The following is a 25282-nucleotide window of genomic DNA, read 5'->3' as shown; positions in this document are numbered from 1 at the left end:
AGACTAGGCGAACAATACGTACCAGGTCTCCAGATGAAGAGGACGACGACCCACCGGCCCCGGAGATGTCGGCGCAATCCCCCAGCCCCCACTGGGGGCCTGGGGTGTCCACCTCCGGTTCCAAACCGCCCTCCAAATTGCCTTACCTACGAGTCCTACTTGGTACAGGCCGGACCCGCTATTGCCCCCTGTTGGGCCCTGACTGCAGCTACATATTTTCCAGTAGTGGTGGCGGCGTATTACGCCTGACAATTACCCACCACATTAAGAAGCACGATGGTAGCTTGCAGTTGTGTGTCGACTTTAGGAAGCTTCATAAGATATCGGTGGCTGACGCGTATCCTCTCCCTCGGATGGACGATTCCCTGGACGCTCTGGCGGGAGCACAGAACTTCTCCACCCTTGATCTCCTGTCCGGATTTTGGCATTTGCCACTAAATGAGGCCTCTAAACCCAAACGGCTTTTCGAACACCTCAAGGCCTGTTTGAATTAAATCAGCTTCCCATGGGACTCCACGCAGCACCGGCTACGTTCCAATGACTGATGGAGCTGGTGCTGGCTGGACTTCAATGGGACTCATGCTTACAATACCTCGACGATGTCATCGTCTTCAGCCGTACGTTCAAAGAACATCTTGATTGGTTACGCGCTGTCTTTCTTAAAATGCGAGCGGCCCATCTCAAATTCAAGCCGCAGAAGTGTTACCCCCTTGAGAAATCCGTGCAGTATCTCGGTCATATTGTCAGTAAATCGGGCATTGCGATAGATCCCGACAAAACCACGTGTGTTCGGACGTGGCCGACCCCCACGTTGATGATGCAGGTGCAGAGTTTTATTGGTTTTGCGTCTTATTATCGCCGGTTTGTCACTGGGTTCGCTACCTTCGCAAAACCTCTCCACGCCTTGACGGTTATGGGTCAGAGGTTTCATTGGGGGGAGGAGGAAGCCGCATTTGTTGCGCTTCGCAATTCCCCTCCGCTACTCTGACTTTGCCATGCCGTGTGTCCTTGATACCAACACCAGCATTGGCGCGGTTCTGTCCCAGGTTGTCAACGGGGTGGAGTGTGTTGTTGCATACGGCAGTAGAGTGCTGTCGCCAGCCGAACAGCGTTACTGTGTCACGCGCCGGGAACTATTCAGGTCTCCCGCATTATCGAGTTGATTGCTCTGGACATCCCTGGTTCGGTTCCCGTCACCCCTCATGGGAATAAATATTTGTTGGTTGGCGTCGAATATTTATCGCGCTGGCCGATGGCCTGGCAGCTATGGATGGGAGCCATCCGGTAGTGCCACCTAGGCACATGCCATGGTACAATGGTGAGCACACAGGACTTGTAATCAATACAGAGGTACTATGTACAGGGGCGGCAAGCAGCTAAAAAATGGTGCACGTTTATTATAAATACGACATTCTCAAATGGTTTCGAAATTAAGTGTCTTATCAGCAGAATCGTGCAGAGTTTCTGCCGAACATACACAGCATTAGTTCCTAAAACACTTTGGCAGAGTTGGTGTCACTGCCCCGGAAAGGAACATTAATGGTGATTTTGTGGAAAGTCAGGTGAAATGGGTGGTTGGTCAGACTGACCAGCACCCTGTGCTGTGTGGATCGCTCGTGGTTCTGGCCACCAATCGCCAAGCAAATTTGTTGCAGAGACTTCCACGTGTAGAGTGACTTCAGTTGTGTGCAACCGAGTTGCGCAACTGCTTGCACCGGCTGTGGCCGTGTGCGGAAAGCTAACTCGGGTCAAACCTGGGTTTCGAAGCGCGGTGTAGCGTTAACCATGACACTACCGCTCCCCACAATCACACACACGCGAAGATCGACACCAAATACGTGCTCTGTTGCACCGCACAGCAACTCACATGCACACTGCAGTGTCCAATAACAACACAAATGTATTAATCCTGACAACCAACTGCTCTGCCACTCAAAACAATGTCCATCACATGGCCATCAACGCGACACATATAGTTCATCACGGTCACCCGACCAGCAGGAGTCACGTGTGTGAGCAGTCTGTGGAGCGGCACGGAACAAAAGTGGGACGGGTGGCCCAGTGTGGAGCAGGAGCCGCTGGGCTGGGACGAAGGTGGGGAGGAATCCACTGATCCGGTGGAGGCGTGGGGAGGAGGGCGGGACGCCGCGTGAAGCGCGACTCGTGGGAGTGGTGCCAGGCAGAAGGGGCACCTGGGACTCCGTACGCGGGACCCCGGCCGTTGCACCTGGGCTGGGGGGGGATCCACTGCCCTGCAGGTGGAGCGAGGCGGGTGGGAAGGTGCTCTCGGTCTGGGTGGTTGGGACGAATCAATGCGGATGGAGTTGAGGATTCGAGAGGAGGTTTGCGGAGGCGGGGAGGAAGGCGGCTGTTGCGGGACTTGCGGTAACGCTGCCGTGAAGAACAGGGAGCAAAAGACTCGTGTGCCGGGCCCGGTCTGGTATCACGGTGGCGTGGAGGAACCCAGGGCTCTGGTGGAGGTGGAGGCAGGTGGAAAGCAGGGAGCTCCCAATCCTGGGGGTTAGCTTGATTACTCATGGGTGGAGGTGATGGTGCGAGTGGCGGTGGTGGCGATAGTGGCAGTGGAAGCGATGGCAGAAGTGGAGGTTGAGGCAATGGCAGGAGTGAAGGTGGAGTCGATGTCAGCAGTGGGGGTAGAGTTGATATCAGTGGTGGAGGCAATGGCCTGAGTAGAGATGGAGGCGATGGCAGCAGTGGAGTTGAGGATTCGAGAGGAGGTTTGCGGAGGCGGGGAGGAAGGCGGCTGTTGCGGGACTTGCGGTAACGCTGCCGTGAAGAACAGGGAGCAAAAGACTCGTGTGCCGGGCCCGGTCTGGTATCACGGTGGGGTGGAGGAGCCCAGGGCTCTGGTGGAGGTGGAGGCAGGTGGAAAGCAGGGAGCTCCCAATCCTGGGGGTTAGCTTGATTACTCATGGGTGGAGGTGATGGTGCGAGTGGCGGTGGTGGCGATAGTGGCAGTGGAGGCGATGGCAGAAGTGAAGGTTGAGGCAATGGCAGGAGTAAAGGTGGAGTCGATGTCAGCAGTGGGGGTAGAGTTGATATCAGTGGTGGAGGCAATGGCCTGAGTAGAGATGGAGGCGATGGCAGCAGTGGAGCTGATGGCCCGATTGGAGGTGTAGGCGATGGCAGCAGTGGGGGCGATGTCCTGAGTAGAGATGGAGGCGATGGCCTGAGTAGAGGTAGAGGCGATGGCCTGAGTAGAGGTGGAGACGATGGCATGAGTAGAGGTGGAGACGATGGCATAAGTAGAGGTGGAGGCGATGGCCTGAGCAGAGGTGGAGGCGATGGCCTGAGTAGAGATGGAGGCGATGGCCTGAGTAGAGGTGGAGGCGATGGCCTGAGTAGAGATGGAGGCGATGGCCTGAGTAGAGGTAGAGGCGATGGCCTGAGTAGAGGTGAAGGCGATGGCCTGAGTAGAGGTGGAGACGATGGCCTGAGTAGAGGTGGAGGCGATGGCCTGAGTAGAGGTGGAGGCGATGGCCCGAGTGGAGGTGGAGGCGATTGCCTGAGTGGAGATGGAGACGATGGCCTGAGTAGAGGTGGAGGCGATGGCCTGAGTAGAGGTAGAGGCGATGGCCTGAGTAGAGGTGGAGGCGATGGCCTGAGTAGAGATGGAGGCGATGGCCTGAGTAGAGGTGGAGGCGATGGCCCGAGTGGAGGTGGAGGCGATGGCCTGAGTAGAGGTGGAGGCGATGGCCCGAGTGGAGGTGGAGAAGATGGCCCGAGTGGAGGTGGCGGCGATGGCCCGAGTGGAGGTGGAGGCGATGGAAGCAGTGGAGGTGGAGTTGATATCAGTGGGGGAGGCGATGGCCTGAGTAGAGATGGAGACGATGGCCTGAGTGGAGGTGGAGGCGATGGCCTGAGTAGAGGTGGAGGCGATGGCCCGAGTGGAGGTGGAGGCGATGGCCCGAGTGGAGGTGGAGGCGATGGCCCGAGTGGAGGTGGAGGCGATGGCCCGAGTGGAGGTGGAGGCGATGGCCCGAGTGGAGGTGGAGGCGATGTAAGCAGTGGAGGTGGAGTTGATATCAGTGGGTGAGGCGATGGCCTGAGTAGAGATGGAGGCGATGGCCTGAGTGGAGGTGGAGGCAATGGCAGCGGGGGAGGCGATGGCAGCGGTGGAGGCGATGGCCCGAGTAGAGATGGAGGCAATGGCCCGAGTGGAGGTGGAGGCGATGGCCCCAGTGGGAGCGATGGCCTGAGTGGAGCTGGATTCTTCAGGTGAGGAGCGCAGCTCTGCTTGGTGCCGGGGTTGCTTCCCCTCCCCTGCGCCCGCCGCTTTCGTCTCCGTGCCGCGGCCATATGAGCCCGGGGACTCGGTGCTCGGCCGAGACCTCCACCTTTCTTTCTCTGCAGCGCCCGGGAAATCTTCCTCCTTCCGGTCCTCATCCTCATTCTCATCGCTCTCTGCAAAAGTTACGAAAAACATCAACTGCATCATTAGCTGAATCTCCCTGCTCCGTGTCTGTGAGTGCGTTGTGACCCTGGGGACAGACTTGCGAGTTTGTTTTTTACGTTTTTGAGCCAGGAGGCCAGGAGGCCAGGATTGGGAAAAACTTGGGCCACTTTTCATCCAGGCAACTGGAGAGCAGCACAGACTAAGTCTTACTTACCAAACATTTAAACTAACAACAGCATACTCTTTGGTTTCTTTCGGTAAAGTCACGTAGATAGAAAAATAACTAATAAAGTGAAACCTTGGATTGCGAGCATAATTCCTTCTGGAAACGTGCTCTTAATCCAAAGCACTCGTATATCAAAGCGAATTTCCCCCATAAGAAATAATGGAAACTCAGATGATTCGTTCCACAAACCAAAAATACCGTATTCATATAAAAAATTTTAATACAAAATACCTTTTTATATTTGTATTATTTAATATAAAGTAATCAAATTTATTAATTACATTTAATCGTGGCTGGTGTGAGGGAGACGAGATAGAGGATGGGTATTGTGTTGGACGACTTTCACTTGCAGTACAGTTACTAAAGAACAGTCACTACACATGGACACAAAATAAAAAAAATGCTTTACGCACACACACGTATTCACAACACTACAGTACTGTAGTAAACAGTAAACACGTAGTCACAACACTATAGTACTGTAGTAAACAGTATACACGTGGTCACAACACTATAGTACTATAGTAAACAAGATAAGTTCGCACGGATGTTGACTATACGAGTGAGGCACACCGACTGAGACCGAGCATGGGAGACGATTACCCACAATCCCGCAGTATACACGTGGTCACAACACTATAGTACTGTAGTAAACAATATACACGTGGTCACAACACTATAGTACTATAGTAAACAGTATACACGTGGTCACAACACTATAGTACTGTAGTAAACAGTACACACGTGGTCACAACACTATAGTACTGTAGTAAACAGTATACACGTGGTCACAACACTATAGTACGATAGCAAATACAGTATACACGTGGTCACAACACTACAGTACTATAGTAAACAGTATACACGTGGTCACAACACTGTAGTACTGTGGTAAACAGTACACACGTGGTCACAACACTATAGTACTGTAGTAAACAGTATACACGTGGTCACAACACTATAGTACTGTAGTAAACAGTATACACGTGGTCACACCACTATAGTACTGTAGTAAACAGTATACACGTGGTCACAACACTATAGTACTATAGTAAACAGTATACACGTGGTCACAACACTATAGTACTGTAGTAAACAGTATAGACGTGGTCACAACACTATAGTACTGTAGTAAACAGTATACACGTGGTCACAACACTATAGTACTGTAGTAAACAGTATACACGTGGTCACACTATAGTAATATAGTAAAAAGTATACACGTGGTCACAACACTATAGTACTGTAGTAAACAGTATACACGTGGTCACAACACTATAGTACTGTAGTAAACAGTATACACGTGGTCACAACACTATAGTACTATAGTAAACAGTACACACGTGGTCACAACACTATAGTACTATAGTAAACAGTACACACTAGGTCACAACACTATAGTACTGTAGTAAACAGTATACACGTGGTCACAACACTATAGTACTATAGTAAACCGTATATACGTGGTCACAACACTATAGTACTATAGTAAACAGTATACACGTGGTCACAACACTATAGTACTGTAGTAAACAGTATACACGTGGTCCCAATACTATAGTACTATAGTAAACAGTATACACGTGGTCACAACACTATAGTACTGTGGTAAACAGTACACACGTGGTCACAACACTATAGTACTGTAGTAAACAGTATACACGTGGTCACAACACTATAGTACTGTAGTAAACAGTATACACGTGGTCACACCACTATAGTACTGTAGTAAACAGTATACACGTGGTCACAACACTATAGTGCTACAGTAAACAGTATACACGTGGTCACAACACCATAGTACTATAGTAAACAGTATACACGTGGTCACAACACTACAGTACTGTAGTAAACAATATACACGTGGTCACAACACTATAGTATTATAGAAAACAGTATACACGTGGTCACAACACTATATTACTGTAGTAAACAGTATACACGTGGTCACAACACTATAGTACTATAGTAAACAGTATACACGTGGTCACAACACTATAGTACTGTAGTAAACAGTATAGACGTGGTCACAACACTATAGTACTGTAGTAAACAGTATACACGTGGTCACAACACTATAGTACTGTAGTAAACAGTATACACGTGGTCACACTATAGTACTATAGTAAACAGTATACACGTGGTCACAACATTATAGTACTGTAGTAAACAGTATACACTTGGTCACAACACTATAGTACTGTAGTAAACATTACACACGTGGTCACAACACTATAGTAATGTAGTAAACATTACACACGTGGTCACAACACTATAGTACTGTAGTAAACAGTGTACACGTGGTCACACCACTATAGTACTATAGTAAACAGTACACACGTGGTCACAACACTATAGTACGATAGCAAATACAGTATACACGTGGTCACAACACTATAGTACTATAGTAAACAGTATACACGTGGTCACAACACTATAGTACTATAGTAAACAGTATACAAGTGGTCACAACACTATAGTACTATACTCGTCTTGCAAAACACTCGCAGACCAAGTTACTCGCAATCCAAGGTTTCACTGTAGATCACGACGTTTCGATCGTAACACAAGCAATCGTCTTCAGGTGAAATAATACAGCAGGCGGACTGCTGAGACAGGAAGAAATGTAGCGAGAGAGCTACTGCAACCAAAGGTTACACTATATACGTTTGTGGTGGGATTTGCAAGTAAATGTAAGATCGCAGAGCAAGCATACCCCGGCTAATCCCTCGGCTACTCCGAGGGGGAGTGGGAGCGGAGGGGCTGCCGTAACGGGCGAGATAGTGGGGGTGAAATTTACAGAGGGTACAAGCTGATAGAAAGAAGATCAAACTCAGCAAACTTAGAAATGTAATGCAACTCATTGAGTCGGCCAACACAACAAATAATACTTTGCCTGGTTGATCACCGTCCTTCTCTGCTTATGTGTCTCCCTGTTGTGGGGAGCGGTGGTGCAGCTGTTAGCGCTACGCTGCGCTATGAACCTAGCGACCCGGGTTCGATTCCCGCTCACGGCCAACACCAGTGACGATTATCTGAACCGGTCCCGGGCCTCCCCTAGGTCGACTCAGCCTCAAATGAGTACCTGGTGCGGTGTGTAAACATCGCCACTAGGGAGACAAAGGCGGTCGGGCGTGGTGCTGGCCACCCACCCCCTTGTGTACTGTTCCGGCCTTCACAGGTGCTCGCTAACAGCACTTGCCCCTACAGTCTGTTCATGCTATACGGGGGATCTTTGTGTCTCCCTGTCTGTGTTTGGTCTCTCTCTCTCAAATTTAGTTTCACCTGATGACGACTGCTTGGGTTGCAATCGAAACGTCGTATTCTATTTTTTTTGTTTTTTCTACCTGACTTTACCGAAAGACCATTGAGTAACAACAGTGTTTTTAAGAATCACAGCTAAGAGACAAACAACATTATATTTTCTATTAAACATAACATTTTAATAACATGTAAAAAAATACTTTAAATCTCATCACTGCTCCTCATACTCAATCCGTGATCAGTGCCGGATTATCCTCGGAACAAAATAATCATTAGCTGGGGGCCCCGCACTTTCAAGGGCCCCGTGCTAAATGATCCCACGCTATAAATCCCGGTTCAGTGATTCTGTACTTGCTCTATTACTATAGTAAAATTACAATTACTTTACAATGCAAGTTAAAAACTTCGTGTTTTATAATTGTGTTTTTTTTATTTATTCTGGGCACCTTTATAATATAAGCTACAGGACCCGCACGAGCTTAATCCGGCACTGTCCGGGATACTGTTCCAGTGCCCAACCAGGCTGTTGAAGACACCGTGAGTGGAGTTGAGGGGGATCGGTGGAGGTGTGAAGGCGGCGAGTGATGCCGACGGGCTGCGAGGGGGTCATCCGAGAGGGTGCCCAGTGGGGAGATGAAGCAATGAAATCGCTCCACGTGCAGGTGCTGGGTGGATTACTGCACAGCGGCATCGTGGGAGGTGGCGACGGCTCGTGGAGGTCTCTACCCACTAGTGGATTGACCATGGCTGATGGTGGTGGTGATGATGATGGATGTTGCTCACTCACTTGGCGATGTATGAAACGCCAGAGATGCACGGCGATGTGCAGGGTGTTCAGCAGCACGGTGGAGCTGATGGCCTCCTTGCAGCCGCTGTACAGCTGACCTACAGCGTGGAGCAGAGCAGGGAGCGCGCTGTCCACTATGGCCTGGCAGCTGCTGCTCAGCTCACCCATAGCCTGCAGGAGGGCAGGGAGCACGCTGTCCACAATGTCCTCACTGTGGCTACTGAACATCGGTCCCCAGGTGGCGACCCCTGCTGATGCAGAGACGTTCTTCACGAGTCCCGAGTAGTTGATCGTGGTGGTGGTGGTGTTGGAGGCGTTAATGTCCGAACCCCCACGCCGAGATCCTCCGAGGAGCTCCACCATCGGCTGCGTGAGCAGCAGAACCACAGTGAGGACAGCCGTGAAGATCGCCATGGTGGTGGTGGTGGCGAAGGTCTCTGAAGAACTCGAAGTGGAGGAGCAGCGTGGGGTGAGGTGGTTTCCTCTCCAGGAGCCGACTCCACTCTGACCTCTGCCGTGACGTCACCGGGCCATGACGTCACCGTGACGTCAGAGGTTTCCACGGCTCTTACGTCATTATAGCATTTGGAACGTGGCTGTGCAATGGAACATCAACACGTGATGCACTACAACACTGTATTGTTTATAGAATTGTAATACAATACTAATTATTCACATCTGAGACAGAACATCGGCAGAGGAGGGAGCCTCACTCCTCACTTCTCCCAACCAGCTTAAAAGTCGCTACGAATCTTAACAGCGTTCATTGAAGCTCTGTGGATGTGTATGCCTTACTTTAACATATATTTCTGTGACCAGTCACTAGCAAATCACCCAGTTATTTCAATGCTAAATTCGCCTAGTTATTTCAATGCTAAATTCTCCTGTTTTGATTTGTACTAAGTGCCTCGGTGAATGTGTATGCTCTGACTTCAACGTAACTATTTCTGTAGCAGTTACAAGCGAGTCACTCAGCCATTTCAATGCTAAATTCTATGCTAATCCCATTGTCAAGGGGTGCCTCTGCGGATGTGTATGCCTTAACTTAGCTATTTCAATGCTAAATTCTATGCTAATTCCTTTTAACAATGGGGGCCTCTGCGGATGTGTATGCTTTAACTTTTAACATAGCTATTTCTGTGACCAGTCACAAGCTAATCATTCAGCCATTTCAATGCTAAATTTTATGCTTATTCCTTCGTCAAGGCTCTTTGTTCCTCTCACACAGCTTAAAAGCCGTGATCTGAACGTGGCTCTCTCACTCCAGCGCTGTCCTACCAGACAGTCTCGCCCCCTTCACCTGATGAAGGCCGCTTGTGTTGTGGCCGAAACGTCGTGAGAATATTATTGTGTTATTTTATTTTATAAATTTATTATTTTATTCTCATTCTACGTGACTTTACCGAAAGAACCAAAGAAGATGTAGGTTTTTACTTTAACATAGCCATTTCCGTGACCAGTCACAAGCTAATCCCTCAGCTATTTGCACAAGCTAATCCCTTAGCTATTTCAATGCTAAATTACTAGTTGCCTCTGTGGATGTGTAGGTTTTGACTGTAACATAGCCATTCCTGTGACCAGTCACAAGCTAATCCCTTAGCTATTTCAATGCTAAATTACTAGTTGCCTCTGTGGATGTGTCGGTTTTGACTTTAACATAGCCAATTCCGTGACCAGTCACAAGCTAATCCCTCAGCTATTGATATGTAAACCCCTTTGTCAAGGTGCCTTACTTCTCCCAACCAGCTTAAAAGTCGCTACGAATCTTAACATCGTTAATTGAAGCTCTGTCGTCCCGACAGTACTGTACCTTTCACCTAAAGACGGCCGCTTGCGTTGTGGCCAAAACGTCGTGAGAATTTTATTGTGTTTTTTTATTATTTTATTCTCATTCTACGTGACTTTACCGAAAGAACCAAAGAAAATAAAATAATAAAGATATAAAACAATAAAATTCCCCAAATCAAAATTCATATACTGTTGATTTATTCACTCCATCTCCGCAGTGGACACTGCCGGTTGTGTTCCTTCCTTAGCTCCCATTCCCACGTTAGTCTCGACCACCGGCCGTCATCACTTCAAGTTGTGTGTCCTGCCTCACCCCACCTTTCTAAACTAAAATTACGTCTTCTTAGTTTTTTCGGTAAAGTCACGTTGAAGAGAAACAACAAAATAACAAATATATATAAAACAATAAAAATTATCACGACGTTTCGACCATAACTCAAACGGTCATCATCACACCTGATGATGACCGTTTGAGTTATGGTCGAAACGTCGTGAGAATTTTTATTGTTTTATATATATTTTGTTATTTTGTTGTTTCTCTTCAACGTGACTTTACCGAAAAAACTAAGAATATGAATTACTGCAGTCACGAAAGCTTTAAATCAAAATTTAAAATTACGTCCTTAATTATATGAAGTCATATGAAGTCCAATTGACGTGTCCGTCTTCCAGTATCAGTGTAATTCTTAGGATGTGCATCATCTCTACGCTTCCTTGTGCATTTCTAAACATTGGTTCTATTTTCCGTTTGTGATGCATCTGTTTGAAAAAAACGTTCTGCTTAAGGCATATGGCTCAGTTACGTTTCATTATTAAGTTAAGATAACAATAAGCACTTTGTTCTGCCCTGATACACCTCTCTTAATCATTTTCATCCGTCTTCCCCTTCAACAACCGCCCTACGTGTAGATGCACTTCTGTGTTTTCAAGGCTGTGTCCCTGTTCTTTTTGCGTTCAGTTTGTTATTCCCCCGCACCTCCAGTAAAGCATGGTTGGCTGCGTACGGTGCGAAAGAAGTTCACCATGCAAACATACGCTGCGTTGAAAAATGATTCTACTGACTGCAGACCAATCCTGGACAGATTTCTCAATACGAGTGCAATATCGAGGGTACAGATCAATACCAACTGAACACAGATGCTAATTCATGGACGGGTGGCAACTCTAGCCATGCCCATGCAAACATACACAACATCTTGACCATGAATCGCCTATGTGGCAGATTAAATGTCAAGCATTATACATTGAATTTCGATCTACTTTTGTTCGTTTTGATTTATTTTGGCGCAGTTTCAAGTAAGTATTTTTAATAGAATTATTGTATTGCCATTTACTGTATAATTGTGATAATAGACCAAGCACTGAGACATTGCCCAGGGTTGGTCTACAATCGAAAAGGTGGCAACCCCATAGCACACCCTCATGTGTTCCAGTGTTAACACATCGTATGTTTGTATCTTGAAATTCTTTCGCACCGTACGTAGCCCACCGCTCCCCCCACCACACACGTGCACAGCAGCTCCAGAGAGCGACTTTTGGGTCAGAGGTAGCCGCATTGTACTGGGGCCGTCCATAAATGAGGGGGGGGGGGTGAGAAATGTGACGTCACATCAAAATGCGCAACTTTAAATAAATATAGACAACACGTTCTACGTAATTAAATAGACTTTTTAATAAATATTTTCTCCTACAACATCAGAGTGCAGCGCCACATTAAATAAGCACCACGATGACAATAGTTTAAAGCGATATGAAGCATGCTTTATTTTGGGGGGGGGGGCACAGCTTTGTACCGTCATATTTGAGGGGGGGCTCTGACTCTTTGTGACGCCGCGTGACGATGGGAGGGGGGGTCAAAAATCGTCTAAAATCGCGTGACGTCATTTATGGACGGCCCCCACAGCGTGAAATAGCGCAACAAACCGAACCCGCGTACAGCGAGGGAAGCCCTGGCTGGTTTATCATTCATTAATCTCCAGTTCAGTCACAAACGAATCTCTTAGAGCCGAAGGCGCGATTCAGTATCACGTTGGCATGCCGTGTCAACCCGTACGGGGTTACCCCGTATTGGTGTACAGGGAGATTGAGTTCTCAGGTCCATACGGCTTACTAGAGCCGTTTCAAAACGGGCAAAACAATGTTTTGTGTTTCTCCCCTTGTGATGGGATTTTGTAGGATGAACGTTGAGATTTGTAAGGGGCACGGGGTGACCAATAAGGTCTGAATTGGTCTGTAATAAGAGAGGCAATGGTTAGGGGGTGACAGGTGTGCGTTGGCACTGCGTGCCACGTCGCGTTGTCATACAGCTGACACTCCGATGAGCAATGATTCAGCGACGCACGGTGCCAAAGGGGCCGTCCATAAATGACGTCACGCGACTTCTGACGATTTTTGACCCCACCCCCCCATTGTCACACGGCGTCACAAAAAGTCAGACCCCCCCCTCAAATATGACGTCACAAAGCTCTGGCCCCCCTCCCACCAAATAAAACATGCTTCAAATCGCTTTAAACTATTGTCATTGTAGTGCGTATTTAATGTGGCGCTGCACTCTGATGTTGTAGGAGAAAACATTTATTAAAAAGTATATTTAATTAAGTAGAACGTGTCGTCTATATTTACTTAAAGTTGCGCATTTTGATGTGACGTCACATTTCTCACCCCCCCCCCCTCGTCACACATCGTCACAAATGTCTGATCGCCCCCCCCCCAGGTGCGTGACGTCATTTATGGACGGCCCCAAAGACGTTCAACATTCGTGCGTATCCGCCGTGATGTGGGGCGAAGTAATATTCTAATCTTATTATCCGCGATGCCTGCAGGATTAGCTTTTTTCTTCTTCGTCTTCCAAAGCAGATTATTAATGAGAATATTGATGGAATTTCCCCCAGTGCATGTTGGCTGGGGAAGGGCTGTTTAAGACCCGCGGTGAACCCGCTCATCTCCACGTATCGGCATGAAATGATAAAATCGCAGATTTTCGGAAGCGCGTTCGTTTCAAGTGGATGCTTGTTGTCAACACCGCCATATTGACAGCACTCGCAATCATCCCATACTCAATTGAAACTCTTCTTAAGTAATTGCTTATTGTGTTTAGTTTCTTGTCCTTATCTCATACCTCCGATTAGCACGGTGGGCTACGTACGGTGCGAAAGAATTTCAAGATACAAACATACGATGTGTTAACACTGGAACACATGAGGGTGTGCTATGGGGTTGCCACCTTTTCGATTGTAGACCAACCCTGGGCAATGTCTCAGTGCTTGGTCTATTATCATAATTATACAGTAAATGACAATACAATAATTGTATAAAAAATACTTACTTGAAACTGCTCCAAAATCAAACAAAACGAACAAAAGTAGATCGGAATTCAATGTAAAATGCTTGACATTTAATCTGCCGCATAGGCGATTCATGGTCAAGATGTTGTGTATGTTTGTATGGGCATGGCTAGAGTTGCCAACCGTCCGAGAAATAGCATCTGTGTTCAGGTCGTATTGATCTGTACCCTCGATATTGCACTCGTATTGAGAAATCTGTCCAGGTTTGGTCTGCTATCAGTAGAATCATTTTTCAACGCAGCGTATGTTTGCATGGTGAACTTCTTTCGCACCGTACGCTGCCAACCATGCTTTAATGGAGGTGCGGGGGAATGACAAACTGAACGCAAAAAGAACAGGGACACAGCCTTGAAAACACAGAAGTGCATTTGCACGTAGGGCGGTTGTTGAAGGGGAAGAGGGATGAAAATGATTAAGAGAGGCGTATCAGGGCAGAGCAAAGTGCTTATTGTTATCTTAACTTAATAATGAAACATATCTGAGCCATATGCCTTAAGCAGAACGTTTTTTTTTTCAAACAGATGCATCACAAACGGAAAATAGAACCAATGTTTAGAAATGCAGAAGGAAGCGTAGAGATGATGCACATCCAAAGAATTACACTGATACTGGAAGACGGACACGTCAATTGGACATCATATGCAAATTAAGGACGTAATTTTAGTTTACAAAGGTGGGGTGAGGCAGGACACACAACTTGAAGTGATGACGGCCGGTGGTCGAGACTAACGTGGGAATGGGAGCTAAGGAGGGAACACAACCGGCAGTGTCAAGTGCGGAGACGGAGGGAATAAATCAACGTTATATACATTTTGATTTGTGAGAATTTTATTGTGTTATATCTTTGTTATTTTATTGTTTCCCTTCTACGTGATTTTACCGAAAGAACCAAGTATATAGTATATGAATTAGATCATTTATTTTGCTAACCTTACAATTAATCGTACATTTTAATTGTACCAGTTTAATGTCAATCCTTTACAGCGATACACTTAATCCAAAGAAGTTGAATGTGAACGCTGAAACACGTAAATATTACTGAACATAGTGTGGATAGAAGAAACTGCTCTTTGGTTTTTTCGGTAAAGTCACGTAGAAATAAGAAATAATAAAATAAAATTTCAGAATAGCATACGACGTTTCGATTGCAACGCAAGCAATCATCATCAGGTATAGAATAGCTAAATTTAAGAGAGAGGAAACACAGAGAGATGGAGAAGCACGTCAAATTGAACAAGATTTAGTAAAGTTTGGAAACAATAATATGCAGCACAGAGGGTCGGTCAAACTAAATATCCATACAATTGAAACATCAATAAAGCAGGTTGCTGCTCCAGGCGCCACTCTACGCGTGAGTGGTGCCAGTGGACTGAGAGGCCGTGCCAGGAGTCGCTGTCGCTGGCTGCTCAATGACCACCACCCTCTCGGCCGCTGCAGGGAGGGTGCGGCGCTGAGCCTTGAACTTCAGCTTCCCGTCTTCAGTCAAGCAGCAGCTCACGCTCTGCGGGTCCACGTCCCTGGGCAGCTGCATCTCCCTGTGGAACTCCTGGCAGCTGTGACTGTAGCTGCCGCTGCTGACTTCTCCGCTCTTCACCTCGCGCCGTCCGGCCACCACCAGCTTGTCTCCAGACACCTTCACGGCCAGGTCCTGTGGGGAGAAGTCCTGCACGTCCAGGGACGCGACAAACCCGCCTCCCTGCTCCTGTGGATTTTCAATCTGGAACCCACTGCTCACGGCCGGCTGCTGCAACAGTGCGTCTCCGAGGCTACCCGGAGCCCGCGTGTGGCTGCTGAGCTGATCGACTCCACGGAAGATTCTCTCCATCCTCTCGATCTCGCTCCTCTTGTCTCGTTGCAGCTGCTGGAAGAGACTTTCACCGCGGGGGTTCCAGACCGGCCAGCCTGGCCAGACGCTCCTCTCCATGACGTGCATCGCAGGGAAGTAAACACTGAGGGCCATGCTTGTTGATGTGCTTCACAGTGAGGCTCGCTTCAGCTGTGAGCGCTGCTCCTTCCTCTGCCGATGTTCTGCCAGTGCAGCTACAGGAGCTGCTTTTATAGCCCTGGCAGTAGCTACGAGCAGATTCCAGGGGAGCCAGAAGCGTCCAGAATGACGCAGCTGCTCCCAGGGCTTCCCTCATCCACAGCAAATAGCAGTGACTCAAACCTGGGGTTCAGCTGTGTGACGCCTTCTCTAAACTAGCACATCAACAAGCATGGCCCTGAGTGTTTACTTTCCTGCGATGCACGTGAAGGAGAGGAACGTCTGGCCAGGCTGGCCGGTCTGGAACCCCCGCGGTGAAAGTCTCTTCCAGCAGCTGCAGCGAGACATGAGGAGCGAGATTGAGAGGATGGAGAGAATCTTCCGTGGAGTCGATCAGCTCAGCAGCCACACGCGGGCTCCGGGCAGCCTCGGAGACGCACTGCTGCAGCAGCCGGCCGTGAGCAGTGGGTTCCAGATTGAAGATCCACAGGAGCAGGGAGGCGGGTTTGTCGCGTCCCTGGACGTGCAGGACTTCTCCCCACAGGACCTGGCCGTGAAGGTGTCTGGAGACAAGCTGGTGGTGGCCGGGCGACGCGAGGTGAAGAGCGGAGAAGTCAGCAGCGGCAGCTACAGCCACAGCTGCCAGGAGTTCCACAGGGAGACGCAGCTGCCCAGGGACGTGGACCCGCAGAGCGTGAGCTGCTGCTTGACTGAAGACGGGAAGCTGAAGTTCAAGGCTCAGCGCCGCGCCCTCCCTGCAGCGGCCGAGAGGGTGGTGGTCATTGAGCAGCCAGCAACAACGACTCCTGGCACGGCCTCTCAGTCCACTGGCACCACTCACGCGTAGAGTGGCGCCTGGAGCATCCATTCCAGCAGCCTACTTTATTGATGTTTTAATTGCGTGGATATTTTGTTAAATCAGTTTCTTCTATTCACGATATGTTTAGTAATATTTACGTGTTTCAGCGTTCACATTCACCTTCATTGGATTAAGTGTATCGCTGTAAAGGATTGTCAAATCGTATCGCTTCGTTTAATTTGCCATTACACGTTCATATATTGCAATAAGATAATGATAAATGTTATCTTCAATTATTTTTCATCATTACAAATGACTATTTTGCACAGTCTAATTTTCGAACTACTATAATACTATACTATTTGTGTGAATGGTAAATGATGTTTTTTTTTGTAATAAAATGCCTTTCAATTTCCTGCAACAGTTGCAACTGTTCTTTTTTCTACATTGTGTTTGTTTCATCGTTACTGTGGATCAGAGTTCTGGACACAGAATTCCCCAAAACTAAGACAACCGTTAACGCGGCCTCATTGCTCCCTGTCCGTGACAACTCCCAAGGTACCAGGCTCACGCCGTCGGCCCTGCCGAGTCACTCCGCACTCAGAATTTGGGATTGGCTTGCAACTGTCTATGATCAATCTTACCACTTCACATTTCACTTGTATTATCCTTCAATTAGTAGTTAATCCTTCGCTAAGGAATTTGTCCTCAAATCGTGGGGACAAGCCTACCACGGAAAAATTAGTTGCCGTTTAATGTTTGCGACACAGAGAATGCAAATAGTTACATAACAACATCGCTGCTGTAGCAGTGTAAGTCACGCTGCTATTCAAATATTCTATGTCTCGAGTTTCCTGGCTGGCTGCTGGCTGTGCTTCTCTCCACCCCAACAATAACTCCGTTGTTAGTGGGTGCAGGAGACAATAGGGACACCAACAAGGTGGGAATTACCAGAACAGTATTTGAAGACTGACACGGTTAATTTAAAAATGCACTTTCAATGTATGCGCCAATTAACGTCATTCTTTTTGAAAAAATAACTTGTTTTAACCTAGAGATTTAGAAACTAAACCTTAGGACATTAAACTAGTACAATTAAAATGTACGATTAATTGTAAAGTTAGCAAAATAAATAAATGATCTAAATCATATACTATATTCTTGGTTCTTTCGGTAAAGTCACGTAGAAGGGAAACAATAAAATAATAAAGATATAAAACAATAAAATTCTCACATGTCAAAATTCATATACTGTTGATTTATTCTCTCCATCTCCGCAGTTGACACTGCCGGTTGTGTTCCCTCCTTAGCTCCCATTCCCACGTTAGTCTCGACCACCGGCCTTCATCACTTCAAGTTGTGTGTCCTGCCTCACCCCACCTTTCTAAACTAAAATTACGTCCTTAATTTGCATATGATGTCCAATTGACGTGTCCGTCTTCCAGTATCAGTGTAATTCTTAGGATGTGCATCATCTCTACGCTTCCTTGTGCATTTCTAAACATTGATTCTATTTTCCGTTTGTGATGCATCTGTTTGAAAAAAAACGTTCTGCCTAAGGCATATGGCTCAGTTACGTTTCATTTCGATTTAAAGCTTTCGTGACTGCAAGGATTAATATTCTTTGGTTCTTTCGGTAAAGTCACGTAGAATGAGAATAAAATAATAAATTGATAAAATAAAATAACACAATAAAATTCTCACGACGTTTCGGCCACAACACAAGCGGCCTTCATCAGGTGACGGGACGAGACTGTCTGGAGGACAGCGCTGGAGCGAAAAAGCCACGCTCATATCGCGACCTTTAAGCTGTGTGAGAAGAAACAGAGCGCCTTGACAAAGGAATTAGCATAGAATTTAGCATTGAAACAGCTGAGTGATTAGCGTTTCATTATTAACGTTTCATTATTAAGTCAAGATAACAATAAGCACTTTGCTCTGCCCTGATATGTCTCGTTAATCATTTTCATCCCTCTTCCCCTTCAACAACTGCCCTACGTGTAGATGCACTTCTGTGTTTTCAAGGCTGTGTCCCTGTTCTTTTTGCGTTCAGTTTGTTATTCCCCCGCACCTCCATTAAAGCATGGTTGGCTGCGTACGGTGCGAAAGAAGTTCACCCTGCAAACATACGCTGCGTTGAAAAATGATTCTACTGACTGCAGACCAATCCTGGACAGATTTCTCAATACGAGTGCAATATCGAGGGTACAGATCAATACCACCTGAACACAGATGCTAATTCCCGGACGGGTGGCAACTCTAGCCATGCCCATGAAAACATACAAAACATCTTGACCATGAATCGCCTATGCGGCAGATTAAATGTCAAGCATTTAACATTGAATTCCGATCTACTTTTGTTCGTTTTGATTTATTTTGGCGCAGTTTCAAGTAAGTATTTTTGATATAATTATTGTATTGTCATTTTCTGTATAATTATGATAATAGACCAAGCACTGAGACATTGCCCAGGGTTGGTCTACAATCGAAAAGGTGGCAACCCCATAGCACACCCTAACGTGTTCCAGTGTTAACACATCGTATGTTTGTATCTTGAACTTCTTTCGCACCGTACGTAGCCCACCATGCTAATCGGAGGTATGAGGTGAGCGGGAATCGAACTCGTGTAGTCGGGGTTCGTAGCACAGCGTGCTAAACGCTAAACGCTGCGCCACCGCTCCCCCCACAACACACGCTCACAGCAGCTCCAGAGAGCAACTTTTGGGTCAGAGGTAGCCGCATTGCACTGGAGCCGTCCATAATGACGTCACGCACCTAGGGGGGGGGGAGGTCAGACATTTGTGACGATGTGTGACGAGGGGGGGGGTTTGAGAAATGTGACGTCACCTCAAAATGCGCAACTTTAATTAAATATAGACAACACGTTCTACATAATTAAATAGGCTTTTTAACAAATCTTTTCTCCTACAACATCAGAGTGCAGCGCCACATTAAATACGCACTACAATGACGATAGTTTAAAGCGATATGAAACATGTTTTATATTTTTGGGGAGGGGCGGGGCACAGCTTTGTGACGTCATATTTGAGGGGGGGGTCTGACTTTTTGTGACGCCGTGTGACGATGGAGGGGGGGGGTCAAAAATCGTCCAAAATCGCGTGACGTCATTTATGGACGCCTCCACAGCGTGAAATAGCGCAACAAACCGAACCCGCGTACAGCGAGGGAAGCCCTGGCTGGTTTATCATTCATTAATCTCCAGTTCAGTCACAAACGAATCTCTTAGAGCCGAAGGCGCGATCCAGTATCACGTTGGCATGCCGTGTCAACCCGTACCGGGTTACCCCGTATTCGTGTACAGGGAGATTGAGTTTTCAGGTCCATACGGCTTACTACAGCCGTTTCAAAACGGGCAAACCAATGTTTTGTTTGATGGGACTTTGTAGGATGAACGTTGAGATTTGTAAAGGGCACGGGGTGACCAATAAGGTCTGAATTGGTCTGTAATAAGAGAGGCAATGGTTAGGGGTTGACAGGTGTGCGTTGGCACTGCGTGCAACGTCGCGTTGTCATACAGCTGACACTCCGATGAGCAATGATGCGGCGACGCACGGTGCCAATGGGGCCGTCCATAAATGACGTCACGAGATTTCTGACGATTTTTCACCCCCCCCCCCCATCGTCACGCGGCGTCACAAAAAGTCAGACCCCCCATCAAATGTGACGTCACAAAGTTTTGCCCACCCCCTAAAAAAAATAAAACATGTTTCAAATCGCTTTAAACTATTGTCATTGTAGTGCGTATTTAACGTGGCGCTGCACTCTGATGTTGTAGGAGAAAACATTTATTAAAAAGTCTATTTAATTAAGTAGAACGTGTCGTCTATATTTATTTAAAGTTGCGCATTTTGAGGTGACGTCACATTTCTCAACCCCCCCCCCCCCCCATCGTCACACATCGTCACAAATGTCTGACCCCCCCCCGCCCCCCCCCTAGGTGCGTGACGTCATTTATGGACGGCCCCAGTGCAATGTGGCTACCTCTGACCCAAAAGTCGCTCTCTGGAGCTGCTGTGCGCGTGTGTGGTGGGGGGAGCGGTGGCGCAGCAGTTAGCGCACTGCCCTACGAACCCCGACTACACGAGTTCGAATCCCGCTCACGGCCAACAAACACCGGCGATGGCGATTATCTGAACCGGTCCTGGGCCCCCCTTCCCCCTAGGTTGACTCAGCCTCAAATGAGTACCTGGTGTGCGGTGTGTAGAAAACATCGCCACTGGGGGAGACAAAGGCGGCCGGGCGTGGTGTTGGCCAACCACCCCGTCGTGTGCCACAGTGCCGATCTTAATCGGTGCTGCCACTCGCTAACAGCACTTGCCCCAACAGTCTGTATTTGGAACGTCGCCGACTGTGTCCACGTTGTTCACTTCCCGACGTAACATGGCGGAATGTTCATCCACGTCGTTGACTTCCCCACATAACATGGCTGACTCTGTCTCCACGGTGTTTACTTCCCCACGTAACATGGCTGACTGTCTCCGCGGTGTTCGCTTCCCCACGTAACATGGCTGACTGTGCCTCCACAGTGTTGACTTCCCCACGTAACATGGCTGACTGCCTCCAGTGTTCACTTCCCCACGTAACATGGCTGACTACCTCCACAGTGTTCACTTCCCCACGTAACATGGCTGACTGCCTCCACAATGTTCACTTCCCCACGTAACATGGCTGACTGCCTCCACAATCTTCTTTGGTTCTTTCGGTAAAGTCACGTAGAATGAGAATAAAATAATAATATTCTCACGACGTTTCGGCCACAACACAAGCGGCCTTCATCAGGTGAAGGGAGCGAGACTGTCTGGTAGGACAGCGCTGGAGTGAGAGAGCCACGTTCAGATCACGGCTTTTAAGCTGTGTGAGAGGAACAAAGAGCCTTGACGAAGGAATTAGCATAAAATTTAGCATTGAAAAGGCTGAATGATTAGCTTGTGACTGGTCACAGAAATAGCTATGTTAAAAGTTAAAGCATACACATCCGCAGAGGCACCCATTGTTAAAAGGAATTAGCATAGAATTTAGCATTGAAATAGCTAAATTAAGGCATTCGCTTGTAACTGCTACAGAAATAGTTACGTTGAAGTCAGAGCATACACATTCACCGAGGCACTTAGTACAAATCAAAACAGGAGAATTTAGCATTGAAATAACTAGGCGAATTTAGCATTGAAATAACTGGGTGATTTGCTAGTGACTGGTCACAGAAATGACTACAAATCTGAGCTATTCACAGTACTATATAGTGAACCAATAAAAACTAAAATATAAATTACCTTCATGTTATCAATATGGGTAGCTTTCCTGTAGACAGAGTGGCTCATTGAACCATCATGTCTCCTTTTAATTAAGACATCCAGAAAGGGTAGTTTGCCATCTTTTTCGACCTCCATGGTAAATCTGATGGCTGGGTGTATGGAATTGATGTGGTCGCGGAATTGGTCTAGAGCAGGCTGGCCATGTGGCCAGATGACAAAGGTGTCATCAACGTACCTCTTCCATAAGGTCGGGCGTAGAGTGGCAGTCTGGATGGCGTCAGTTTCAAATTTTTCCATGAATACGTTGGCTACAACCGGAGATAGGGGGGAGCCCATTGGGGTGCCCTCAGTTTGTTTGTAGAAAGTTCCATTCCAGGTGAAGTATGTGTTGGTTAAGCAATGTCTCACCAGGGGGGGTACATCAGTATGCAGTCCTTGATGCTTCAATGATAGCGATGGTGTCAGGTACGGGACTTTGGTGAACAAGGACACCACATCAAAACTGACAAGCAGGTCGTTTGGGGACAGGGAAATGTCTTTGATTGTCGATACCAGGTGAGTCGAATTTAGTACCGCAGAGGTGGTTTTTCCAGTGAAAGGTCGCAGTATATCAGCCAGAAAACGTGCCAGTTTGTAGGTGGGGGAGCTGATAGTAGAGACGATGGGACGAAGGGGTGTATCTTCTTTGTGTATCTTTGGAAGGCCATATAATCTTGGTGGTCTGGCAGCAGAGGGTTTCAACAAGAACTGTTTGTTCTCATCAATTAATGCTGTTGAATCAGAGATAATTTTGTTCGTTTTGGTGACCAGGCTGTTGGTGGGATCTCTTTTTATTTTTGTATAGCTGCCATCGTTGAGTAGTTCTTGAATTTTGTTGTTATATTCTGTTTTGTCCATGATGACAGTGGCATTGCCTTTGTCGGCTGAGAGAACGACAATATCATCCCTCTTTTTTAATTGAGATAATTCAAAACGTTCGTCTTTGCTGATGTTGCTAGGTGGCAACTTAGCGTTTTTGAGGGTTGCAGCGATTTCAGATCTTGCTACGTCTGCAGAGATGTGACTCAAGCCCTTGAGTGCAACGTCGACATGGGCAATGATATCATTAACCGGTAAGTGTCTCGGTGTGACAGCAAAGTTTAGACCTTTAGCTAAAACGGATTTCAGACCATCAGAAATGGAACTGTTACTGCGATTAATTACGACTTTGTTGACGTCTATCTTTTCGGTGTGTGGATCCGATTTTTTGCTGGAGAGGTGATTGAATTTGGAAATCAAATTGTCCCTACATTTGTTCGACATAGTGGCAGCCGAAGAGGTAGTCATATTGTCTACATGTTCCCAATCCGATGTAGACATTGTTGCTGTCAATTTTAAGTGTGATTTGTAGAGTGTCTTGTCTAACTGATCGAGTTCGGTGCGTGTAAGTCTGATTTTTTCCGAGATAAGAGCGAAGCTAGTTCTAGCTAGAATTCGTTTTGCATTGAGAGAAGTTGCAACAGCAGAGGTTAGTGTAAATGCGGTTGGTATTACCTTAGAGTCGCGGCATCTCTTCAGAAAGGTGAGAGACTCGATTAGTTGAGCCTTCTTATCCCGAAGTCTGTTGAATGATCCTAAGGATGTGTGGAATCCCTCCCCGTAGAGGCGGTTAAATTTCGATTTAAAGCTTTCGTGACTGCAATGATCCATCTTCTTTGGTTCTTTCGGTAAAGTCACGTAGAATGAGAATAAAATAATAATATTCTCACGACGTTTCGGCCACAACACAAGCGGCCTTCATCAGGTGAAGGGAGCGACTTTACCGAAAGAACCAAAGAAGATGGATCATTGCAGTCACGAAAGCTTTAAATCGAAATTTAACCGCCTCTACGGGGAGGGATTCCACACATCCTTAAGATCATTCAACAGACTTCGGGATAAGAAGGCTCAACTAATCGAGTCTCTCACCTTTCTGAAGAGATGCCGCGACTCTAAGGTAATACCAACCGCATTTACACTAACCTCTGCTGTTGCAACTTCTCTCAATGCAAAACGAATTCTAGCTAGAACTAGCTTCGCTCTTATCTCGGAAAAAATCAGACTTACACGCACCGAACTCGATCAGTTAGACAAGACACTCTACAAATCACACTTAAAATTGACAGCAACAATGTCTACATCGGATTGGGAACATGTAGACAATATGACTACCTCTTCGGCTGCCACTATGTCGAACAAATGTAGGGACAATTTGATTTCCAAATTCAATCACCTCTCCAGCAAAAAATCGGATCCACACACCGAAAAGATAGACGTCAACAAAGTCGTAATTAATCGCAGTAACAGTTCCATTTCTGATGGTCTGAAATCCGTTTTAGCTAAAGGTCTAAACTTTGCTGTCACACCGAGACACTTACCGGTTAATGATATCATTGCCCATGTCGACGTTGCACTCAAGGGCTTGAGTCACATCTCTGCAGACGTAGCAAGATCTGAAATCGCTGCAACCCTCAAAAACGCTAAGTTGCCACCTAGCAACATCAGCAAAGACGAACGTTTTGAATTATCTCAATTAAAAAAGAGGGATGATATTGTCGTTCTCTCAGCCGACAAAGGCAATGCCACTGTCATCATGGACAAAACAGAATATAACAACAAAATTCAAGAACTACTCAACGATGGCAGCTATACAAAAATAAAAAGAGATCCCACCAACAGCCTGGTCACCAAAACGAACAAAATTATCTCTGATTCAACAGCATTAATTGATGAGAACAAACAGTTCTTGTTGAAACCCTCTGCTGCCAGACCACCAAGATTATATGGCCTTCCAAAGATACACAAAGAAGATACACCCCTTCGTCCCATCGTCTCTACTATCAGCTCCCCCACCTACAAACTGGCACGTTTTCTGGCTGATATACTGCGACCTTTCACTGGAAAAACCACCTCTGCGGTACTAAATTCGACTCACCTGGTATCGACAATCAAAGACATTTCCCTGTCCCCAAACGACCTGCTTGTCAGTTTTGATGTGGTGTCCTTGTTCACCAAAGTCCCGGTACCTGACACCATCGCTATCATTGAAGCATCAAGGACTGCATACTGATGTACCCCCCCTGGTGAGACATTGCTTAACCAACACATACTTCACCTGGAATGGAACTTTCTACAAACAAACTGAGGGCACCCCAATGGGCTCCCCCCTATCTCCGGTTGTAGCCAACGTATTCATGGAAAAATTTGAAACTGACGCCATCCAGACTGCCACTCTACGCCCGACCTTATGGAAGAGGTACGTTGATGACACCTTTGTCATCTGGCCATATGGCCAGCCTGCTCTAGACCAATTCCGCGACCACATCAATTCCATACACCCAGCCATCAGATTTACCATGGAGGTCGAAAAAGATGGCAAACT

At 47.0% G+C, this 25282-nt stretch overlaps 1 protein-coding gene across 1 annotated transcript in view; it reads right to left on the bottom strand.

Moving 5' to 3' along the window:
* LOC142930112 (uncharacterized) overlaps positions 1–21054 on the bottom strand; it is a 55788-nt gene extending 34734 nt beyond the window's left edge. Inside the window, exon 1 of the mRNA XM_076072176.1 lies at positions 21006–21054. Within this exon, the coding sequence (XP_075928291.1) occupies positions 21006–21054 (49 nt within the window). The remainder of the gene's footprint in view (positions 1–21005) is intronic.
* Between the last annotated feature and the right edge of the window lie 4228 nt (positions 21055–25282).

The sequence above is a fragment of the Petromyzon marinus genome, chromosome 37 (genome assembly GCF_048934315.1).
Source record: "Petromyzon marinus isolate PM22_M1 ecotype Great Lakes invasive population chromosome 37, UKy_Petmar_22M1.pri1.0, whole genome shotgun sequence".
In the NCBI taxonomy this organism is placed as follows: domain Eukaryota; kingdom Metazoa; phylum Chordata; class Hyperoartia; order Petromyzontiformes; family Petromyzontidae; genus Petromyzon; species Petromyzon marinus.
This window is presented reverse-complemented; position numbering and strand designations above follow the sequence as displayed.